Below are 20,495 nucleotides of genomic sequence, written 5' to 3'. Positions count from 1 at the left end.
CATCAGAACGTGATCTTCGGCTCTCATTGAAGCGATTTGCAGCCGAGCGTGAAGCAGCTGGGTTGAGAATCAGCTCCTCCGAGTCTGAGACCAGGGTTACGAGTCGGAAAATGGTAGAATGCCTTCTCCAGGCCAGGGACGAGGTCCTGCCTCAAGTGGAGGAGTTTAAGTATCTCGGGGTCTTGTTCACAAGTGAGGGAAAGATGGAGCGTGAGATCGAGAGGCAGATTGGTGCTGCGTCTGCTGTGATATCATACCGGTCTGTCGTGGTGAAGAGAGAGCTGAGCCAGAAGGCAAAGCTCTCGTTTTACCGATCGATCTATGTTCCATCCCTCACCTATGGTCACGAGCTTTGGATAGTGACCGAAAGAACGAGATCGTAGATACAAGCGACCGAAATGAGTTTTCTCTGCGGAGTGGCTTCGAGATAGGGTGAGAAGCTCGGTCGTCCGGGAGGGGCTCAGAGTAGACCCGCTGCTCCTCCACATCGAGAGGAGCCAGTTGAGGTGGCTGGGGCAGCTGATTAGGTTGCCTCCTGGACGCCTCCCTGGTGAGGTTTTCCGGGCACGTCCAACCAGGAGAAAACCTAAAGGAAGACCCAGGACACGGTGGAGGGAATACGTCTCTCGTCTGGCCGGGGAACGCCTTGGGATTCCCCCGGAGAAGCTGGTCCAAGTGGCTGGGGAGAGGGGAGTCTGGGCCTCCCTGCTCAGGCTGCTGCCCCTGCGACTCGACCCTGGATAAGCGGCTGAAATGCATTTAATTGTAACATTAATACAATAAGTAGACATGCTGGTCAGCTTGTTTGGACCAAATATTAATGACAATTAAATTTTTTATTTTTATTTATTATTATTTGAGAAATAAAATGATGAGAGGAAACGATCATAACTATTTTTTAAAACTGTGTCGGTCAAAATGAAAACAAACACGTCCAGCGCCACCTATAGGTACTGCTTCTGTACCTGCTTCTGTTTTTTACTGATTACTTGTTTGATTACGGCTCATCCATAAATGAAAACCTGGCGCCTGTGTTAGTGGAGCCATGTTTCTGGACGGCTACTTTTTACCTTTACTTGATCATAAATATGTTGAAGTAGGGCTGTGCTTATGTGTATATGAAACTTCTCAGCTCCGTTCGTTCCCTTTGAGGTCGTACAGATCTACGTTGCTGATTGTAGATCGTTTCTGAAAATACCGATTCCTATCCTCCTTTCCAAGTTTATTCCTGTAAGGGATGTGTTTGTCCTTCTTCCTTTGATCCATCCTTATGAATCTGGTTCTGCTTCAACTCCAGCTAAGACTTCCCCTAGCAACACAAGTCATACACCCACAATGGCGCTAAGGGGGTGTGGTTGACATGCAGGTCACATGTTCTACAGAGACTGATTCATAGAGCTGGCCGTACAGATGATCTACCATCTCCACATCACACCCGTAAGAAGCCAGTGTTGCGTTAAGCACCCCCCTAACCCTGAGTGTCGCCCAGATCAAAGTGTGTCACTGTTGCTCGAATCCCCTAAATCTAATCCTGGTTTATAAAATGTACCTTAAGCAGTTATTTTGTCAGAAATATGAAGAAACTCCCGCTGAACCTGAGCACTGAACCACGGTATCTCCAGAGGGGTTTCAAGCGTTGGCCAGATATCAATCATGACCAATATCCATGATAGAATTTCAGGAATTCTATCATCCTGTTAGTAAATGAATCCATCCCTTGTCTATACTCGCTTATCCACGCAGGGCTGCAGGGGGCTGGTGCCTTTCTCCAGCAGGCAGGTGGAGTCCACCCTGGACAGGTCACCAGTCCATCACAGGGCCACACAGAGACACACAGGACAAACAACCATGCACACACACACACACACACACACACACCTTTGGGAAAAAAAATCAACCCAACAGAAATATGCTTGGACTGTGAGAGTAAGCCGGAGATCCCGGACAGAACCCATGCACTAACCACCGACCACTGCTCCACTGTGCAGCCCATTATATAAAGGCTGCTTCAAAAAATGCTGTCAAATTTCAGTCATGAGACTATCTTTCAAGATAGATCTACTTCTAAAAATGACAGAAGTAAAAATAATATTAATACTACTACTACTACTACTACTACTATTACTACTACTACTATCACTACTACTATTACTACTACTACTACTACTACTACTACTATTACTACTACTACTATTACTACTACTACTACTACTACTATTATGACTACTACTACTATTACTACTACTACTACTACTATTACTACTACTACTACTATTATGACTACTACTACTATTACTACTACTACTACTACTATTACTACTACTACTACTACTACTACTACTACTACTATCACTACTACTATTACTACTACTACTATCACTACTACTATTACTACTACTACTACTACTACTATTACTACTACTATTACTACTACTACTACTACTACTATTATGACTACTACTACTATTACTACTACTATTATTACTACTATTACTACTACTACTACTATTACTACTACTACTACTACTACTATTACTACTACTACTACTACTATTACTACTACTACTACAAATAATAATAATAATAACAATAATAATAATAATAAATATTTTGTTGTGTTTTAGAATAAGTAGTTTTATTTTTAGTCCTGCCTCCATCCAACATGTCACTGGTCTCCATGTTTGTAGTTTTGTGTGATTTTGGTCTCATCTTTGCAGCCCAACCCCATCTGTGGGGCTAATTAACCCTTTGATGCGTGAATTATGAAATCTTCGACCATGATTTTTTAAACTATTTTTTTCATTCATCTTTAGGTGTGAATAAAACAAATTTCAACAAATATCTTTTGTAACATTTTGTTAATTTACAAATAATTTATTACATGTCCACCTCAGTGGACAGCGTGAATTCTGACCATGGAATATTTTGGCTTGGCTTACTGAAGTCCAAATGGAGGGGCTCACATGCAATAAAGTCTTCAACGGCTGTGCTTATAGCAAAAATAAATAAATAAATAACAATTTTGAGTACCTGTCCACTGTAGTGACCGTTATGCATCAAAGGGTTAAAACAACTTCAAGGACAATGGTGTGAAGTCTGATGTATTAAACAGCCAGCAGAGAGATGAATATGACATCAGAGGGTATTAGCAGCTCTTTGCACACGGACTCATCAGTCTCCCGTCGTCAGCACAGAGAAAACCCAAAATAAACCAATCAGAGCGCAGCATGACAGAGAAAATGGTCAGTCTCTGATTTACCTGTTGCTCTTCTGACTAAACCTGCTGTTCGAGACATACATAATGCATAGTTTGGAGTGCACAACTAGTTTAGTCAGAAATGATGCAGGTTTTAGGTGACCGTTGGGCTGATACCCCCGTCTCGGCGGAGGATGACACATACAGCAGGAACTCGATGAGATCTGATTGGATAAACAAAGGAAACATGACATTTGTGTTTTACTCAGACAGACAACATCTGGTGACCTCTGATGTACAGAGGAGGGAGGGTGTGTGTGTGTGTGTGTGTGTGTGTGTGTGTGTGTGTGTGTGTGTGCTAACAACAAGGTTTTTTTCTCACATTCCTTTGCTGTGCAAGGCCCACCCCCCTTTCTAAAACAGAGAGATCTGATGGGTGACAAATTTTCAAACCAACTTCCTCCTTTTCCTTTCAACTCAGCTAATGGCCCAGTGAGCTGGACTCTCCGCGTCCTGACTCACATCCTCCGTGCCATAATATTTATGCAGCCTATTCAGGAGCTGCCCCCATCGCCCCGCTGCATGAATGACACCACAGGCTTCAGCTCACCTCATCACATCGTGACAAATCATCTGAATATTAGTCTGCTGGGGTGTCTGAGCTCCACTCTGATGTTTTATAGTGCAAACGATCCCTAACTCAGCCGTGCTCGCATGTGGATCCGGATGGAAGTTTACCAACTAAGCACTCCATGTTTCATCTGTGTTCCTAATGCATTGCTGCTATCACACTGTGGCCGAGCTGGACTTATCTCACAGAGCGAACTGTATGTGAGCAGAAACAATAGAGGCCTGATTGACTGCATTCCCTCAGAGGTGTTAGGTTACATGAGCCTGACCTCTTTAATAAAAGATGTCTGCTTAAAGGGGGCTTTGTCATGTGATTTTTATCCCTCAGTTCTTGAGAACTCCAATCCAATTGTGTTTCACTCATTTGTATTTTACCGGAATGTTTCATCTATCTTGTTATTTCCATTTTGTATTTTGTAATTTGTATTTTGTAATTTGAATTTCTTTTATTGTTGATTTATTCAATATAATTACTTACAACTGTACCATGTTCAGCGCTTTGGGCTTCCTGACAGGGTTGCGGAAGGCGCTTTATAAATAAAGCTTTGATTGATTGATTGATTGATTGATTGAGAAAATGGTGCATCACTCGTGGGCTAATTGTGATTTCAACACGAAGTCAGTAGGCGTCCCAGGGAATTCACAAAAGCTTTTGTTTAGGGGTTTAGCACCAAACCAGGATCTGGAATTATCATTTTAAAATGTCGGCATATAACCGTCTGTCTGCTATAGAAGCTTCCTTAACTATTCTGTGGAACAGGATCGATGAGCTAACAGCTAGTCTAAAGTTATGACGCTGCAATCTTAAAACTGATTTGGTCTCCCACATTTGAAAGTTGTTCATGCAAACATGTCTTTTTAAATTAAGCTCTATGCCACATTAGACGGGTGTTCACACGCTGCACCATGACACTCTTTAGGTGAATCCTAAAATAGAAATTTGCATAAGTTGCTGTAAAATGTGGAATATTCAGACTCAGCTGATTAGCTAAAAGTGATTCGTCCAAACGGACCCACAAACAGCGTCTAAGGGAAACGGTGATTATTTTCACACGTAAACACAACTCAGAGAGGCTGAAACTGAGACAACTCCTCAGTAAATTTCCATTTGAAGGAAATAAATCTCATCCACAAATGCCTGCACATTCATTCATAGGCTCACATGCCCCCTGCTTGATTTTTTTTTTTTAAGAACAGGCCTCAATAATGCAATTAGCTTAACAAAGAAAATGGTAATCCAGGATGAGTGCATGGGTGGGATGCATCTGTAATGACTCTGAGAATCCCTCTGAGGTATTTTCACACCAATAAGCTGCAGGAGAGCAGACTAAAAACAGAAACTTATCGTCTCTGGGTAGTGCAACTGAAAAAACAAAAAGCCTCCAAGAGCACTTGTTTCCCAAATCCCTACCTCCTGGGTCACACTCTGGAAATGTGGTGATCCAGAGCAGGAACACGGTAATCAGACATGGCAAAAAATACCACAAACGTCTCATTTAAATATAGTTATCAGTGTGGCACTGTTATCAGACCTCTGGCAGATTCATGGCAGGAGGGCTATGCTAATAGAGGACGTGTCCACGGTCCTCAACACATTCCAGGCAGCCTATAAAAACAAAGCATCTTTCATCCCCCCATAGAGCCCATCTCTGACTGTCTCCAACAGTCACATTTGTGTTTTAAGCTGATGACTCCCCTCCTCCTCGTCTTCTCCTCCGCTGACTCTAAAAGCAGCCACGGCAATTTGATCTCACATTTTGGGAGCTGTGTGCATTGTTTGGCCAAGGCGTGAGCTGCTGTCTGTAAAACTTTCCATGACACTGGAAGTTTCGGGATCCCCCGTGCACGGTGCCCAGCTCCCTCTAAATTCATCAGCCATTGTTGCCTCTGCTCAGGCATTTATGACGTCACTGTAAACATAAGCTTTGTCCTCAGATGAAGGATCAGCCAGGGTTCACGCCCTTATGGGGTCGAACAAACACGGAATATGTACAGGCTATGCCTCGGATTATCGGGCTGAGTGGACACCATGGCGGCAGGAAGAGGACTTTACCAACAGAGATGGAGTGTTTAGATTTTTTGTCGTAAGAACAATAAAGAAGCATTAACTTCATTAAACCTAAAGCTATGACAGCCACATGTCGTCATGTCAGGCTCTCTGCCTCTGGTGGGGTCACCCATGGCAAACAGGTCCTAGGTGAGGGATCAGACAAAGAGCAGCCCGAAGACCTCTTATGATGAATTATATAAATGTAAACCGTGTTCACTCGCCCGGACGTGGGTCACTGGGGCCCCCCTCTGGAGCCAGGCCTGGAGGTGGGGCATGTTGGCAAGAGCCTGGTGGCCGGGCTCTCACCCATGGAGCCCGGCCGGTCACAGCCCGAAGAGAAAACATGGGTCCCCCTTCCCATGGGCTCACCACTCGTGGGAGGGGCCAAAGGGGTCGGGTGCAGTGTGTGACGAGTGGTAGTCGAGGGCGGGGACCTTGGCGGTCTGATCCTCGGCTACAGAAGCTGGCTCTTGTTGCATGGAATGCCACCTCTCTGGTGGTGAAGGAGCCTGAGTTGGTGTGTGAGGTTGAGAGGTTCCGACTAGATATAGTCGGACTCACCTCAACGCATGGCTCTGGAACCAGTTTCCTTGAGAGGGGTTGGACTTTCTACCACTCCGGAGTTGCTCCCACTGAGAGACGTCAAGCAGGGGTGGGCGTACTAGTCACCCCCCATCTTGGTGCCTGTACGTGGGGTTTACCCCGGTGAATGAGAGGGTAGCCTCCCTCCGCCTACGTGTGGGGGACGGGTTCTGACTGTGGTCTGTGCTTATGCACCAAACTACAGTTCAGACTACCCACCCTTTTTGGAGACCTTGGAGGGGGTGCTGGAAAGCGCTCCTTCCGGTGACTCCCTCGTTCTGCTGGGGGACTTTAACGCTCACGTGGGCAATGACAGCGAGACCTGGAGAGGTGTGGTTGGGAGGAACGCCCCCCCCCCCCCCCCGATCTGAATTGAAGTGGTGTTTTGTTATTGGACTTCTGTGGCAGTCATGGATTGTCCATAATGAACACCATGTTCAGACATAAAGGTGTCCATATGTGCTCTTGGCACCAGGATACCTTAGGCCGCAGCTCGATGATCAACTTTGTTGTTGTTTCGTCTGACCTGCGGCCGCACGTCTTGGACACTCGGGTGAAGAGAGGGGCGGAGCTGTCAACTAACCACTACCTGGTGGTGAGTTGGCTCAGATGGTGGGGGAGGATGCCGGTCAGACCAGGCAGGCCCAAACGTATCGCGAGGGTCTGCTGGAAACGTCTGGCAGAGTCTCCTGTCAGAAGGATCTTCAATTCCCACCTCCGACAGAACTCCCAAAATGTTCCGGGGGAGGAGGGGAACATTGAGTCTGAATGGATCCTGTTCTGTGCCTCCGTTGTTGAGGTGGCCGACCGGAGCTGTGGTCGCAGGATCATCTGTGCCTGTCGTGATGGCAACCCCCAAACCCGCTGGTGGACACCAGTGGTTAGGGATGCTGCCAAGCTGAAGAAAGAGTCCTATCAGGTCTTTTTGGCCTGTGGGACTCCAGAGGTAGCTGACGGGTACTGGCAGTCCAAGCGGAAAGCGGCTCGGGTGGTCGCCGAGGCAAAAACCCGGGCATGGGAGTAGTTCGGTGAGACCATGGAGCAATACTTCCGTATGGCTTCGAGGAGATTCTGGTCCACCATCCAGCACCTCGAGGGGAAGCAGTACACTACCAACACTATCTATAGTGGGGACGGTGTGCTGCTGACCTCTACCCAGGACGTTGTGGATCAGTGGGCAGAATATTTCAAAGACCTTCGCAATCCCACCGACATGTCTTCCAGTGTGGAAGCAGAGTCTGGGGACTTTAGGTTGGCCTCTCAAATCTCTGGTGCTGAGGTCACTGAGGTGGTTAAAAAGCTCCTCTCTGGGAAGGCTCCAGGGGTGGATGAGATCCGACCGGAGTTCCTTAAGGCTCTGGATGTTGTGGGGCTGTGTTGGCTGACACGGCTCTGCAATATCGCGTGGACATCGGGGGCAGTCCCACTGGACTGGAAGACCAGGGTGGTGGTCCCCTTATTTAAAAAGGGGGACCGCAGGGTGTGTTCAAACTACAGGGGGATCACACTCCTGAGCCTTCCTGGTAAGGTCTATTCAGTGGTTCTGGAGAGGAGGGTCTATCGGATTGTTGAACCTCAGATTCAGGAGGAGCAATGTGGTTTTCTTCCTGGCCGTGGAACACTGGACCAGCTCCATACCCTCAGGGGGACCCTGGAGGGTGCGTGGGAATTTGCCCAACCAGTCAACATGTGTTTTGTGGATTTGGAGACGGCGTTTGACTGTATCCCTTGGGGGGCCCTGTGGGGGGTACTCCAGGAGTATGGGGTACCAGGCCCTCTGATATGGGCTGTTAGGTCCTTGTATGACCGGTGTCAGACCTTGGTCCGTATTGCCGGCAGTAAGTCGGCTCGTTCCCAGTGAGAGTTGGACTCCGCCAAGGCTGCCCTTTGTCACCGATTCTGTTCATAACCTTTATGGACAGGATTTCTAGGAACATCCAAGGTGTGGAGGGCATCTGTTTTGGTGGCCTGAGGACCAGGTATCTGCTTTTGCAGATGATGTGGTCCTGTTGGCTTCATCAGAATGTGATCTTCAGCTTTCGCTGGAGCGGTTCGCAGCCGAGTGTGAAGCAGCTGGGATGAAAATCCGCTCCTCTAAATCTGAGACCATGGTCTTGATTCGGAAAAGGGTAGAATGCCTTCTCCGGGTCAGGAATGAGGTCCTGCCCCAAGTGGAGGAGTTTAAGTATCTCGGGGTTCACGAGTGAGGGAACGCTGGAGTGTGAGGTTGAAAGGCGGATTGGTGCTGCATCTGCAGTGATGCGGGCGTTGTACCGGTCTGTCATGGTGAAGAGAGAGCGGAGTCAGAAGTCGAAGCTCTCGATTTACCGGTCGATCTACGTTCCTACCCTCACCTATGGTCATGAGCTTTGGGTAGTGACCGAAAGAACGAGATCACGGATACAAGCGGCCGAAATGAGTTTTTTCTGAAGAGTGGCTGGGCTCTCCCTTAGAGATAGGGTGAGAAGCTCGGTCATTCGGGAGGGGCTCGGAGTAGACCCGCTGCTCGAGAAGAGCCAGTTGAGGTGGCTCGGGCACCTGGTCAGGATGCCTCCTGGACGCCTCCCTGGTGAGGTTTTCCGGGCACGTCCAACCAGGAGGAGACCTAAAGGTAGACCCAGGACACGGTGGAGGGACTATGTCTCTCACCTGGCCAGGGAACACCTTGGGATTCCCCCAGAAGAGCTGGCCCAAGTGGCTGGGGAGAGGGAAGTCTGGGCCTCCCTGCTCAGGCTGCTGCCCCCGCAACCCGACTCCGGATAAGCGGATGAAAATGGATGGATGGATAACTTTAATAAACATTTTAGGGAAACTAAAAATTAAGGATGTTCCAATCCGATCACATTATTGGAAATCAGCCCCGATCATGTGGTTTCAGACTGATTGTGACTCGGGCTTTACTTCCCGATCCAAGCCCCGATCCGGAGTTGGATACTGGGTTCAAATTACAGGAGAGCAACTTGGTTCTCCTTAAAGGTTGTCAGGCTCCCCTGATGCCCTTAACTTACACACCTAGAAGGAGCACAAAGAGATCCAGTTTCTACCTTTATTATATTATTTACATGGACTCAGCGTAGCGGGGATGGTTTTAGGCAGAGATGCAGAGAGCGGCAGGCAGACCGCTGATTATTCATGAACTCCAGCTGCGTTCTGCACACGGCCACAGTAACATTTTCTAAGTTTCTAAGTGGCGTCACCAAAAAATATATAATTAACACACAGTCATGCATGTCCGTTCATTTTCTCTCTGGTAAGTTCTGTCTGTGTTTGAGCATGACGTGTGGACGCGCTCGCGCTGCCCCCCTTCCAGCGCTCGTCACTGGCCCAGCCGGGCAGCACGGCGCACACTCCGCTTTATTTGCCGTCAATAGATCAATTTGATCTGCTGGTTAAAAAGTTACTTGTGAGGTGAAAAAGAAGGAAGCAGGCAGGAGTTTTTCTGGAGGACTGGGAGATGCAGGACGATCAGAGACAGACAGGACAGGAAGATGAGAGACAGACAGGACAGGAAGATTAGAGACAGACAGGACAGGAAGATCAGAGACAGACAGGACAGGAAGATGAGAGACAGACAGGACAGGAAGATGAGAGACAGACAGGACAGGAAGATCAGAGACAGACAGGACAGGAAGATGAGAGACAGACAGGACAGGAAGATCAGAGACAGACAGGACAGGAAGATCAGAGACAGACAGGACAGGAAGATGAGAGACAGACAGGACAGGAAGATCAGAGACAGACAGGACAGGAAGATGAGAGACAGACAGGACAGGAAGATGAGAGACAGACAGGACAGGAAGATCAGAGACAGACAGGACAGGAAGATGAGAGACAGACAGGACAGGAAGATCAGAGACAGACAGGACAGGAAGATCAGAGACAGACAGGACAGGAAGATGAGAGACAGACAGGACAGGAAAATCAGAGACAGACAGGACAGGAAGATCAGAGACAGACAGGACAGGAAGATGAGAGACAGACAGGACAGGAAGATGAGAGACAGACAGGACAGGAAGATCAGAGACAGACAGGACAGGAAGATGAGAGACAGACAGGACAGGAAGATGAGAGACAGACAGGACAGGAAGATGAGAGACAGACAGGACAGGAAGATCAGAGACAGACAGGACAGGAAGATCAGAGACAGACAGGACAGGAAGATGAGAGACAGACAGGACAGGAAGATGAGAGACAGACAGGACAGGAAGATCAGAGACAGACAGGACAGGAAGATGAGAGACAGACAGGACAGGAAGATGAGAGACAGACAGGACAGGAAGATCAGAGACAGACAGGACAGGAAGATGAGAGACAGACAGGACAGGAAGATCAGAGACAGACAGGACAGGAAGATGAGAGACAGACAGGACAGGAAAATCAGAGACAGACAGGACAGGAAGATCAGAGACAGACAGGACAGGAAGATGAGAGACAGACAGGACAGGAAGATGAGAGACAGACAGGACAGGAAGATCAGAGACAGACAGGACAGGAAGATGAGAGACAGACAGGACAGGAAGATGAGAGACAGACAGGACAGGAAGATGAGAGACAGACAGGACAGGAAGATGAGAGACAGACAGGACAGAAAGACAGGAAATTAAAAACCAAGAAAACAAAACAAAGTTCTTAAAAAATAAAATGTAGGTAGATTTATCCCACTACATGTTTGTACCTGTATGAAGCAACCATTTATCAGCATGTAGTATTTATACAGCAGATACAATTCAGATCATCTTCAAAACTCCGTCCCATGCCCAGGGGCGTATCTAAGCATTTTGGGGGCCCAGGCAAATAGACCCCTGCCAGGTATTTTAAGTTGAAGTGCTATCTGTTTTTATATTAGACTTTTTATATTTGCAATAAAGTCCAAAAGTGAAGAATTTATGTTATTTATTACTTGATTGTTCAAGCTAACTCACAGACGTGATCTGTTGTTAAAAATTAAAATAAAAAGGTAATTAAATAAAAAATAAGGAACATTCTGGAGCTGTTTCTTCCTTTTCTTATTTTATTTTATTTTATTTTATTTTATGTATCAAAAGTGCCGGAACGGTACTCGGTATCGGCAGATTCTCCTAATCAAACGAGTCGGACTCGGGGGCAAAAAAACCTGATTGGGACATCCCTACTAAAAATAATCCTGAAGGGCTGAGATTAAATCTGATCTGTCGCGGTATTGCAGATAAACACCAAGGCATGCCTATCGAGTAACAGGAACCTTGTCTAGAGCGGTGAACGAATCATCAGCTGGGGTGAAACCACAGAGTCACACAAAACAAAACGTGTGTCTGTTCTCGTATCTGTAAATAGTTTTAGTTTCAAACGGAGGTTAAAATCTCAAATCCTCTTTCTGAACAATTAATGTGGCCGAGCAGCAACATCAGGCACTTTGGAAGCAGGCAAGGCAAACACACTAAGCGCGCACACACACATACACACAACAATGGTGTGTGTGTGTGTGTGTAAAGATCAGATTTCCATCATGTTTGTTTTTTTAGGATAAGGCATGTGAGAACAAAGACAGCATTTTGCCGCCTCGTAGCCGTCTGCTGAAACCAGGAATCTCTGGAAACTGTTTGGGGGTTTTGTGAGTGGCTTCAGCTTGAACACCAAAAGTTGACTCCAATCGCTCTAATTACAGATTGTTAATGAGTGATCTAATCTGCGCAATGGCTGGTTGATGAAAACAAACATTGAGACAAAAAACAGAAACCAACCGCCCCGACCGGAGACCCGTGAGCGTGCACGTGGAGGAAACACAATAAAATCTGCTGATGTGTGGCAATTAAACTAATAAAAACCCAAATCTGTGCAGATCCACAGGTGAAGAACTCCCATCACGACTTGCATCCCACCAGATATGGAATGAGTGAAAACAATGGAGGGATTGTTTGCCCTTCAATACGTGCCACCATGTGCACGGCCAAAACTATGCAAACATTCACTTGTTTAGCTTTAGTGGGACAGAAACAAGACAAGGAAAACAATGGCCAAACGTCTTTGTTTCAGAATCCCAAAAGCTGCCTATCTGCATTCACGGGATCACACTTGCTGCTCAACACTGAAACCCACCTTGTCGTAAAAGAATAAAGGACATTATTACTATAAAAGGCTGGAGGTACTGTAGCATTCTTGTGTCCACGAAATACTTTTTACTGATTTAGTCTCTTTCTCTGCAGCCATGCTGCCTCTGCCTGGAAATATCTGCATGTTTCTGCCCCCTGAGGACGGCTGTAAACTGGGCCTAGCAAAACCGAAGGGCACATGGGGGTATTATTTCCTGATGACCCAAAATAGACAGCCAAACCAGCCTTCAGTGAATTATCAAAAACAATTTTGAGCAGATTTAAAATTTTTGCTGAATTTTTATCAGAAAAGACAAAAAAGGTTGAAAATTCTCTCAAAACTCCGGTTTTCCCTAAGGTGATGCGATTGATTCCTCATGCAGGCGCCACAAGAGCCCAAGCAGGTAATCACAAAGCATTCTGAAAAGAGAACGGGTCTTTTCTTGTTCTGTAAGTTGCCTGATCTAAAAGCTCTATCACGGTGAATTTCTATCACACAAAAAGAATTGACCAGAGACGAGATAAAAGCCTTCGAAGCCCCGAGACATCTCAACTCACTTAAAACGTCAATAGTGTCACGCCGAAAAGATGCCTGCATCGGAAAAAAAAATCTATATTAATACTTTACCAATCAGTTAATTTCATTAAGGCATTCAATGCCATTTACTGATGGGATAGCAAATTGTGTGCAAACAAAGCAAAGGTCAGAAATGTGTTGTTGGACCGAGTGACAGATTGCACCTGAGCGAAAGAAAAAAATAAATAGACCAACGCTGATTAGCTCTGATAAAAAGAAATAACTTTTGACAGGACTTGAATGTTTTTTTTTTTTTTTTGTAATCTGGGTCTGTCTCTTCTGGACCTGTTTATGTCCAACAGGAATGCATCACGACTTACGGTTTCTTTAAGCAGCTGTGAGTGAGTGTGTGTGTGTGTGTGTGTGGGGGGGGGGGGGGCATTTATGACCCCATTCAAAGGCTGACATCTCAAACACAGGAAGGAAGGAACTTAAGAAGTGCCCTACAATATAAAGAGGGCTGTTTTTAAACTCCTGCTAGCTCCAGCGCTAAAGAGACTACTGATCTGAGTCTGATGGCGGAGTAAAGGCCTTCAACTCTCTGAGTTAGTTAGCAAATTATGCCACTGGATGGATTCTCAGGAAGCAACCAGAGCTCCACAGCCAGTAAACTAGTAGAGTCAGCCCTAATCAAGATGGCCACCGTGGCTCATAGACAATAACAAATAAGAACAGCCAAAACTCAGGCTATTCTAGACATTAAAGGTGTGGTTAACCCGTTTATTCAATACATTTGCAGTAGTGTCAATCAATGCCTTATGAGTCATTAAAATAAATCTATGATGCTCCTTTTCTGAGGTGCAGAGGTTTGCTGAAAACAGCAGGGTTGCTTAATATTCTTAATGATGTTTATGTTTATTTATTTGGCAGACGCTTTTATCCAAAGCGACGTAGTTTATAACCTATAGGGCATGTTGTGATCTGTGGGGGAAACCGGAGTACCCGGAGGAAACCCACGCATGCACGGGGAGAACATGCAACTCCACGCAGAAAGGCCGCAGCCGAGTTTCGAACCTGTAACCTTCATGCTGCGAGGCAACAGTGCTAACCACTGCGCCACCATGATATGCACACACCTCGCTTCTGATTGGCCGTACACTGCACAACTCTTTTGAGCTGATTTTCCCCTCGTGCAAGAATCTACGAGATCGGGGCGAGTTTTGCTCTGAGCGCCATGCGGTATACGGGGGGGGGGGGGGGGGGGGGGGGGGTTTACGAGAGGCGATTAACACCGTGCGACCAGCTACCGGTCAGCAATCATAAGCTCTCATGAATTTCTGGCGTGTTTGATTTTTTTGCTCGTTCCTCGTGATGGTATCACACTATTGAATTGGCGCTGCACGCAGCTGCGACCCAAACAGTACCAGAACCGCTCACGGCGCACGTAACGGTTGCCAGTTATTTCTCTGTTAACACGTTGTTTATTTATGCACTTTCCTTCCACACACAATGACAAGGATCGTCAAGAAAGCATGTTTATGTCAAATTAAACTGATAAAACATTGATTTAAATTCTTTCTTTTGTCTCAACCCCCATGGATCGTGTGTGTCCTCCTCCTACAGCAACCCCGAAGGACAACAGACATCAATAACACAATAAGACGTCCTACGTGTTGTGCTAAAACTATATGAAAAAATAATAGATTACAGGTAAACACACAAAAGGCTGTGAGCTGTTACTGTAACCTTCAACCACTAAAAACAACAAATAATAAAGAACTTTGGTTTCCAGAACTGTGCAGCATGAGGGACATACTAATGTACACCCAGTATTGCACAAAAATGTTAGCACATTTGTTTTTACGCAATATAAAAACCCAAACTCTTGGTTCTGACAGAACTTGGGCCGAGTCATGTGAGGCGCCATTTGTAAAGTCAAAGAGTCACAATTTAACAGCAGAATTTTTGGGTTATTTAGCGTATCATACGGGGAAAACATTCATATTCATACATTTACAAACTAAATATTTAGCTTTAAATTAAATACTTAATAAATATTTAGATCACAGCTAAATATTTATTTTTGAGTTAGTTTATAGCTTGCAAAATATTTAGGTTTAGCCCCTAAATTAACATTTAGTTGACATCTGAGTATTAATTTTGGGAAATAAATATTTAATTTGAAGCTAAATACTTAGTTTGTAAAGAATTAGCTCCAAAATAAATATTTTGTTAGTGAATTAAATATTTGACAAAATAAATATTAAGGTTTGACCTAAATATTTATTTTGTAAAATAAATATTTAACTCTAAATTGGTTATTTAGCTTGCTAACAAAATATTTAGTTGGAAAATGTAACATTTATAAATTTATGAATAATAGTGACTGAAAAATGAACTCCCATTGTTTCTCTCATGATAGGTTAAATAACCCCAAATACGTTACAAATGGCACCCCCATAGGGTCATGCCCCCTAGGCCTCTCTCCCTGGGCCAGAACCCAGTCCATCTCCCACTCACATAATACCACTGAATGTGGAAGTTTGGTTCTAACTATTGGATCGTGTTCTTTATTATCCAAAACCCAAAACGATGGAGCTTTGGAAAATAAAACGCCAATTAATAAACACACTAAAGCGAAACCCTCCCCAGGCTGTCTCCGAGCTCTTGCTGGATATTATGCCATATGTGCTTACTGGGATTCTCTCAAAAGGTCAAGACTTTTTAATAAATGCAGAACCACAAAAGAATCACAATTTCCTCTTTGAAAGACCAGCTAGCTCCCAGGTCAGCGCTCAAAGCAGACAAACATCTTCATCATCAAGCAACTTCATGTTTGTGATCAGGCCGAGCCTGAAAACGCTTCTGCAGATCCATTAGTGCCGAGACAAGAGACAGAAATCAATGGCGAGCCATTTGCAGACTCCTATTCAGGTGCAGCATCCTCTCAGCACATCCTGAGTGCTGAAGTCCACGGGTGTAAAAACAACCCGAATAAAAGGGACCAACAAGCCAAACAGGCACTTTATTGGAAAATCTATTGGAACAACTTGGCTTTTAGAAACCAGGACCTTGACAAGTGAAATAACCTTATTTACAAATGACATTTGGTTGGAAGATTTAGAGCAGAGGAGAAAAAAATTCTGTTCAAAAAGAGCAAAAAATTAAGAAAAATGCTTTTTCAGTTCACTTCCTGTGACTCTGCTGCCACCTAGTGACCGGATGATTGACCAGCGTTCTGGATTTAGTTTTTCTGCTGGTTTTTGTCACAAATGCCCCTGAAAGCTAGTATAAAACAAGATGTAGCTGAATGTTGAATGCAAACAAAACCGTGAATGAAAATGTCCAAAATAATGAGTTATTTAGAGATTTACTACAGAAGCACAACAACAAAAAGCTCCAAATATGTAAAAACAAAATGAAGATAACACATCAGATGGTGCTTTCATTAACATATAGTTATAAGATTTTTAGTGATATGCCAAGAAATCTGGTCCTTCCTGCTGGGACTGACTCCTGGATGCACCAGACGACAGCAACACGCTACCATCCAGCCCGATCACACAGAAGCCTCTGTGGTTTCCTCTGAAATCCACACGAGCTTACGGACAACCATGGCTAGGTGAACCTACAGCTGAGTGTGTGAGTCTGTGTAAAGTGTGAGCGGGGACAGCTGCTGCGGTTGGGTGGACACTACGAGGGGGACGCTGTGGACGACAACATTCTGACTGACGTCTGGAATCATGAATCCACCGTCCTGACCTGATAAGTCAGGCTTTGACCCGGCTGAGGTGGGTTGAGCCGATCCAGTCAAGAGAGCGGAGTTCCCTTTTGTCACCACTTTGACTTCGGCACCACCCTCATGGATCAGGGCGTTGAGGCCCTCCACTTCAGAGCAGGTACCGACCAAAGCCTGCGTACTGCTGCTGCAGTCGTGGACAGAAATGGCGGTTTGCAGCAGGGCCTGATGGAGCGGGTTGCTGTCTGAGCCAAGCTGGGTCAACAGGACGGTCTGGGGTTCTGTGGGTGTCTGGCAGGACCTGACAGGATGTGCGGGTGTCAGCAGGCTGACTTGTTGGATCATAGAGTTAACTACCAAGTCCTGGTTTTCTGGGCTGAGCAGGGCGACACCGGTCTTACCGGTACCATCCAGCCCTGCAGGGATTACTGGGTTCTGTTGGCCCAGAGGATGGGACACGATGATTTTGAGCTGTGGGTTTCCAAAAGGAGCCACTGATGGAGACGGGACAGGAAGCAGCTGAGCACTGCTCTGTGACGGGGAGACCGGAGGTACGGAGGTGGGGAGCTGCAGCATACTCTGAGTATCTTGGTGTTGCTTCTTGTGACTGCGTAGCGAATCCTCCCGGACAAACGAAGCATCACACAAGTCACAGCAGAAGGCCCGGGCGGCGTCTAGTTTGGCCCTGTACCGAGAGCAAGCGGGTTTAGGAGCGTCGCCTCCTGAACTCTTCCCACTGCCTCTGTCGGGCTTTACCCCGCCGCCCCTCTCAGGTTTTTCAGAGTGGCACTTCTTCTTGTGGATGACCAGGTTGCTAAGCCGCCTGGAGGCGAAGCTGCAGAAGTCACACTTGAAGGGGCGCTCTTCGGAGTGGATCCGCTCGTGAACCCTGAGCGCTCCCTTGCTGGAGCAGGAGTACGCACACTTGGAACACTGGAGCGGCTGGGCAGGCTGGTGCTGCCTGGAGTGCTGCCGCAGAACCGTCCTGCTGGCACACTTAAAGTCACACAGCTGGCACTGGAAGGAGTTCTCAGGGCCGTGTTTGATCTGAATGTGAGACTTGAGGTTCCCCTTCATGGCGCACCGGTACTCACAGAAGTCACACTTGTAGGGTTTCTCACCCGAGTGAATGCGGAGGTGCCTCTTCAGGTCCGAGTTGATTTTAAACTTTGCATCACACTGCTGGCACTGGAAAGGTGCATCTCCTGGAAAAAGACCCAGAAAAACAGATGAAAGTTTCACAGCTGACACCCAGACTATAAAAGAGAACGTCTGACGAGCTACCAGTGTGCGAGCGGAGGTGCACCGTGAGCTGGCTAGAGTTGCGGCTGGCGTACGGACAGATCTGGCATTTGAACGGACGCTCGTCGTAGTGGATGCGGAGGTGCTTCTTCAGACTGCTGCTGTCTGCTGCTGCGTACGAGCAGTGTTTACACTTGTGTGGCTTCTCGCCTGTGTGCGAGCGGCTGTGCATGTTCAGCTTGTCACGTCGGCTGAAGCGCTTGTGGCACAACTCACATTCAAATGGCTTCTCACCTGAAAAGAAGAAAACAGTACGACTGGTTAGGGGTTTTACATGTCAAACTCAACGACAGCAGGCAAAAACAGCCAGCTGTACTGTGCTAATATCTGTAAAACCACACGTTCCAGAGAGCGTTAGGTAAGGTGGTGCTGTCAAAAGACCAGCAGCTCCTCTTGTCACCAATCAGAGCTGTACGTATCAGATCTGCTCTTGCGCTTCTCCAAAATCCAATTCAAGCACTTTCAAGGTGAGTTTTCAAGATTTTCTAGCATCTATGAATGGTGATCACGTTAACTATTCCTCCTCGTAGATCTTTATTTTATTGTGTTGCAACCAATTCTAGATGACGTTTCAAGCAGTTATTGAAAATTCAATTGAAGTGGAGCAAGTTTTGAACTTTGGCCTTCCATACTTCCTGCAGTGTTTGACATCATCTCACCGGTGTGAGTTTTAAGGTGGCGATCCATGTCTTTTTGTCCATATTGTGTCTTGAAGGTACAACCTGCAGGTGAGGAGAAACAACAGTGAAAGGTGAGAAGGAGCAGACCGGATCTGATGAAGTAAAGCAGTCAGAAACCGACCTGAAAAACAACACGAGTGTCTTTTAGAAGCCACGGCTGGTTTCAACTTTTTACAAGGTGTTTTCTGAGATTTGGTCAAAGTCTTCTTCACACTTCTCACAACGCAGGTCTGGTAGGTGTCCTCGCCCACAACGAACCCCGGGCTAGAGTCTGGAAGAAGAAAAACGTAACTCAGGACGAGTGAACTAAAATGAGTGGGACAGAAAGAAAAACAGGAGCTGTGTAACCTGTGAAAGCTGTTGTCACGGCGCTCGTGGCAGTGTTCGGGTTGGGAAAGGAACAGCCGTTTTGTTTGTGGGCAAGAAAAACCTCAAAGTTGTTGTATTGTTGTTTGCAGAAGCCGCAGATGTGGATGTCTGGACTCACCTCCACCACAACACAATGGCCTGCATCGGTCAGAGGGCAAAACACACAGCAACATTACAATTTAAATACGTTTAGCGTGTACTTTAGTCAAACAAACACACAACTAGCATTCACGCTACGTATAGTGTCAGTAGTAAATGTTTTACTTGACCTTCGTCGTTAAATGTTGCCATTTTCTCCACTTTGCTAAGGCTCAACTCATTTCTCGGCAGCTACGTGTGAACACGGCACTTATTTAGTTGTAATATTAAACAATCAAAAACGAGAATACAGATAACGGAATAAAAAAGCATTTTAAAAGCGTAAACTTTAAAATAGCTGTGGTTTCACCGATGAAAATCACTATTTACGTAGAGATGTTTTACGACTACTGTCTAAAATTTGCGACATTACGTTTCTACTTTACGTTTCGTGCTGCTTTCAAAGCTGTCGGGAATTTGTAACACGAGAAGGGACGGATCCTCTTTCTGCCGCTTTGATCAGAATACTTTTTAAATAATTAAAACGCATTTGAAAACAAATATGGCAACTTTTGGGATGGACTCAGCAGGATTAAACGTATTTAAGCATAATGAGACGAAAAGAACTAAATGATTGAATTGATGAACTGATGTTTGCCAGATATTCTTCACACGTTTTGGTTTTAACATATTTTATAGATTTCACATATAAATGGAATTACATGAAGACACCTTTATACAGAATTTGGCTAAACAAAAGATTTACTGCGTTAATCAATTCTGTTGTTTACTAAAAGTCCAAATGTTTTTATGTCCAGGGCTGCCAACAGTCTTGGAGTAAGATTTTAGTTATTGGAAATTCTCTCTCTCTCTCTCTCTCTCTCTCTCTCTCTCTCTCTCTCTCTCTCTCTCTCTCTCTCTCTCTCTCTCTCTCTCTCTCTCTCTCTCTCTCTCTCTCTCTCTCTCTCTCTCTCTCTCTCTCTCTCTCTCTCTCTCTCTCAACATGAAATAACAAATAGTTACAGTAAACCGCAAAAGTGCATAAGCTGCAGCGTTTACAATGGGGACGGAAAAATGACAAAGCTATGATGAAAACTAGAAGCATAACCACAGAAAATATTTTCTTTTTTATATTTTTGAGCTGCACAACAAATTCACCCAAAGGAATCGGATCATTTAAGACCCTACTGAGGTGATTTCAGGTTTGTGGTTCAGAGTAGCAGGAGGCTGTTGTGCCCAGTGCAGCACGGACTGATGGCACAGAGACGGAGGCTCAACAGAAAC

At 45.7% G+C, this 20,495-nt stretch overlaps 1 protein-coding gene across 2 annotated transcripts; it reads right to left on the bottom strand.

Moving 5' to 3' along the window:
* Positions 1–16,040: 16,040 nt before the first annotated feature.
* On the bottom strand, positions 16,041–19,645 carry zfp64 (zinc finger protein 64 homolog (mouse)). Of its 2 annotated transcripts, none has more exons than XM_054745689.2 (6): positions 19,403–19,645; positions 19,113–19,271; positions 18,886–19,035; positions 18,717–18,806; positions 18,067–18,318; positions 16,041–17,987 (listed from the first exon to the last, which is right to left on the bottom strand). In XM_054745689.2, exons 1-6 carry the CDS (start codon positions 19,422–19,424, stop codon positions 16,672–16,674), a joined length of 1,989 nt encoding a protein of 662 aa, XP_054601664.1. In that variant the 5' UTR covers positions 19,425–19,645; the 3' UTR covers positions 16,041–16,671. The 2 variants fall into 2 exon arrangements, with proteins under 2 accessions (XP_054601664.1, XP_015822642.1); XM_015967156.3 differs by having other exon boundaries at positions 18,744–18,806.
* Between the last annotated feature and the right edge of the window lie 850 nt (positions 19,646–20,495).

Source organism: Nothobranchius furzeri, chromosome 15, assembly GCF_043380555.1.
Source record: "Nothobranchius furzeri strain GRZ-AD chromosome 15, NfurGRZ-RIMD1, whole genome shotgun sequence".
Classification (NCBI taxonomy): Eukaryota; Metazoa; Chordata; class Actinopteri; order Cyprinodontiformes; family Nothobranchiidae; genus Nothobranchius; species Nothobranchius furzeri.
This window is presented reverse-complemented; position numbering and strand designations above follow the sequence as displayed.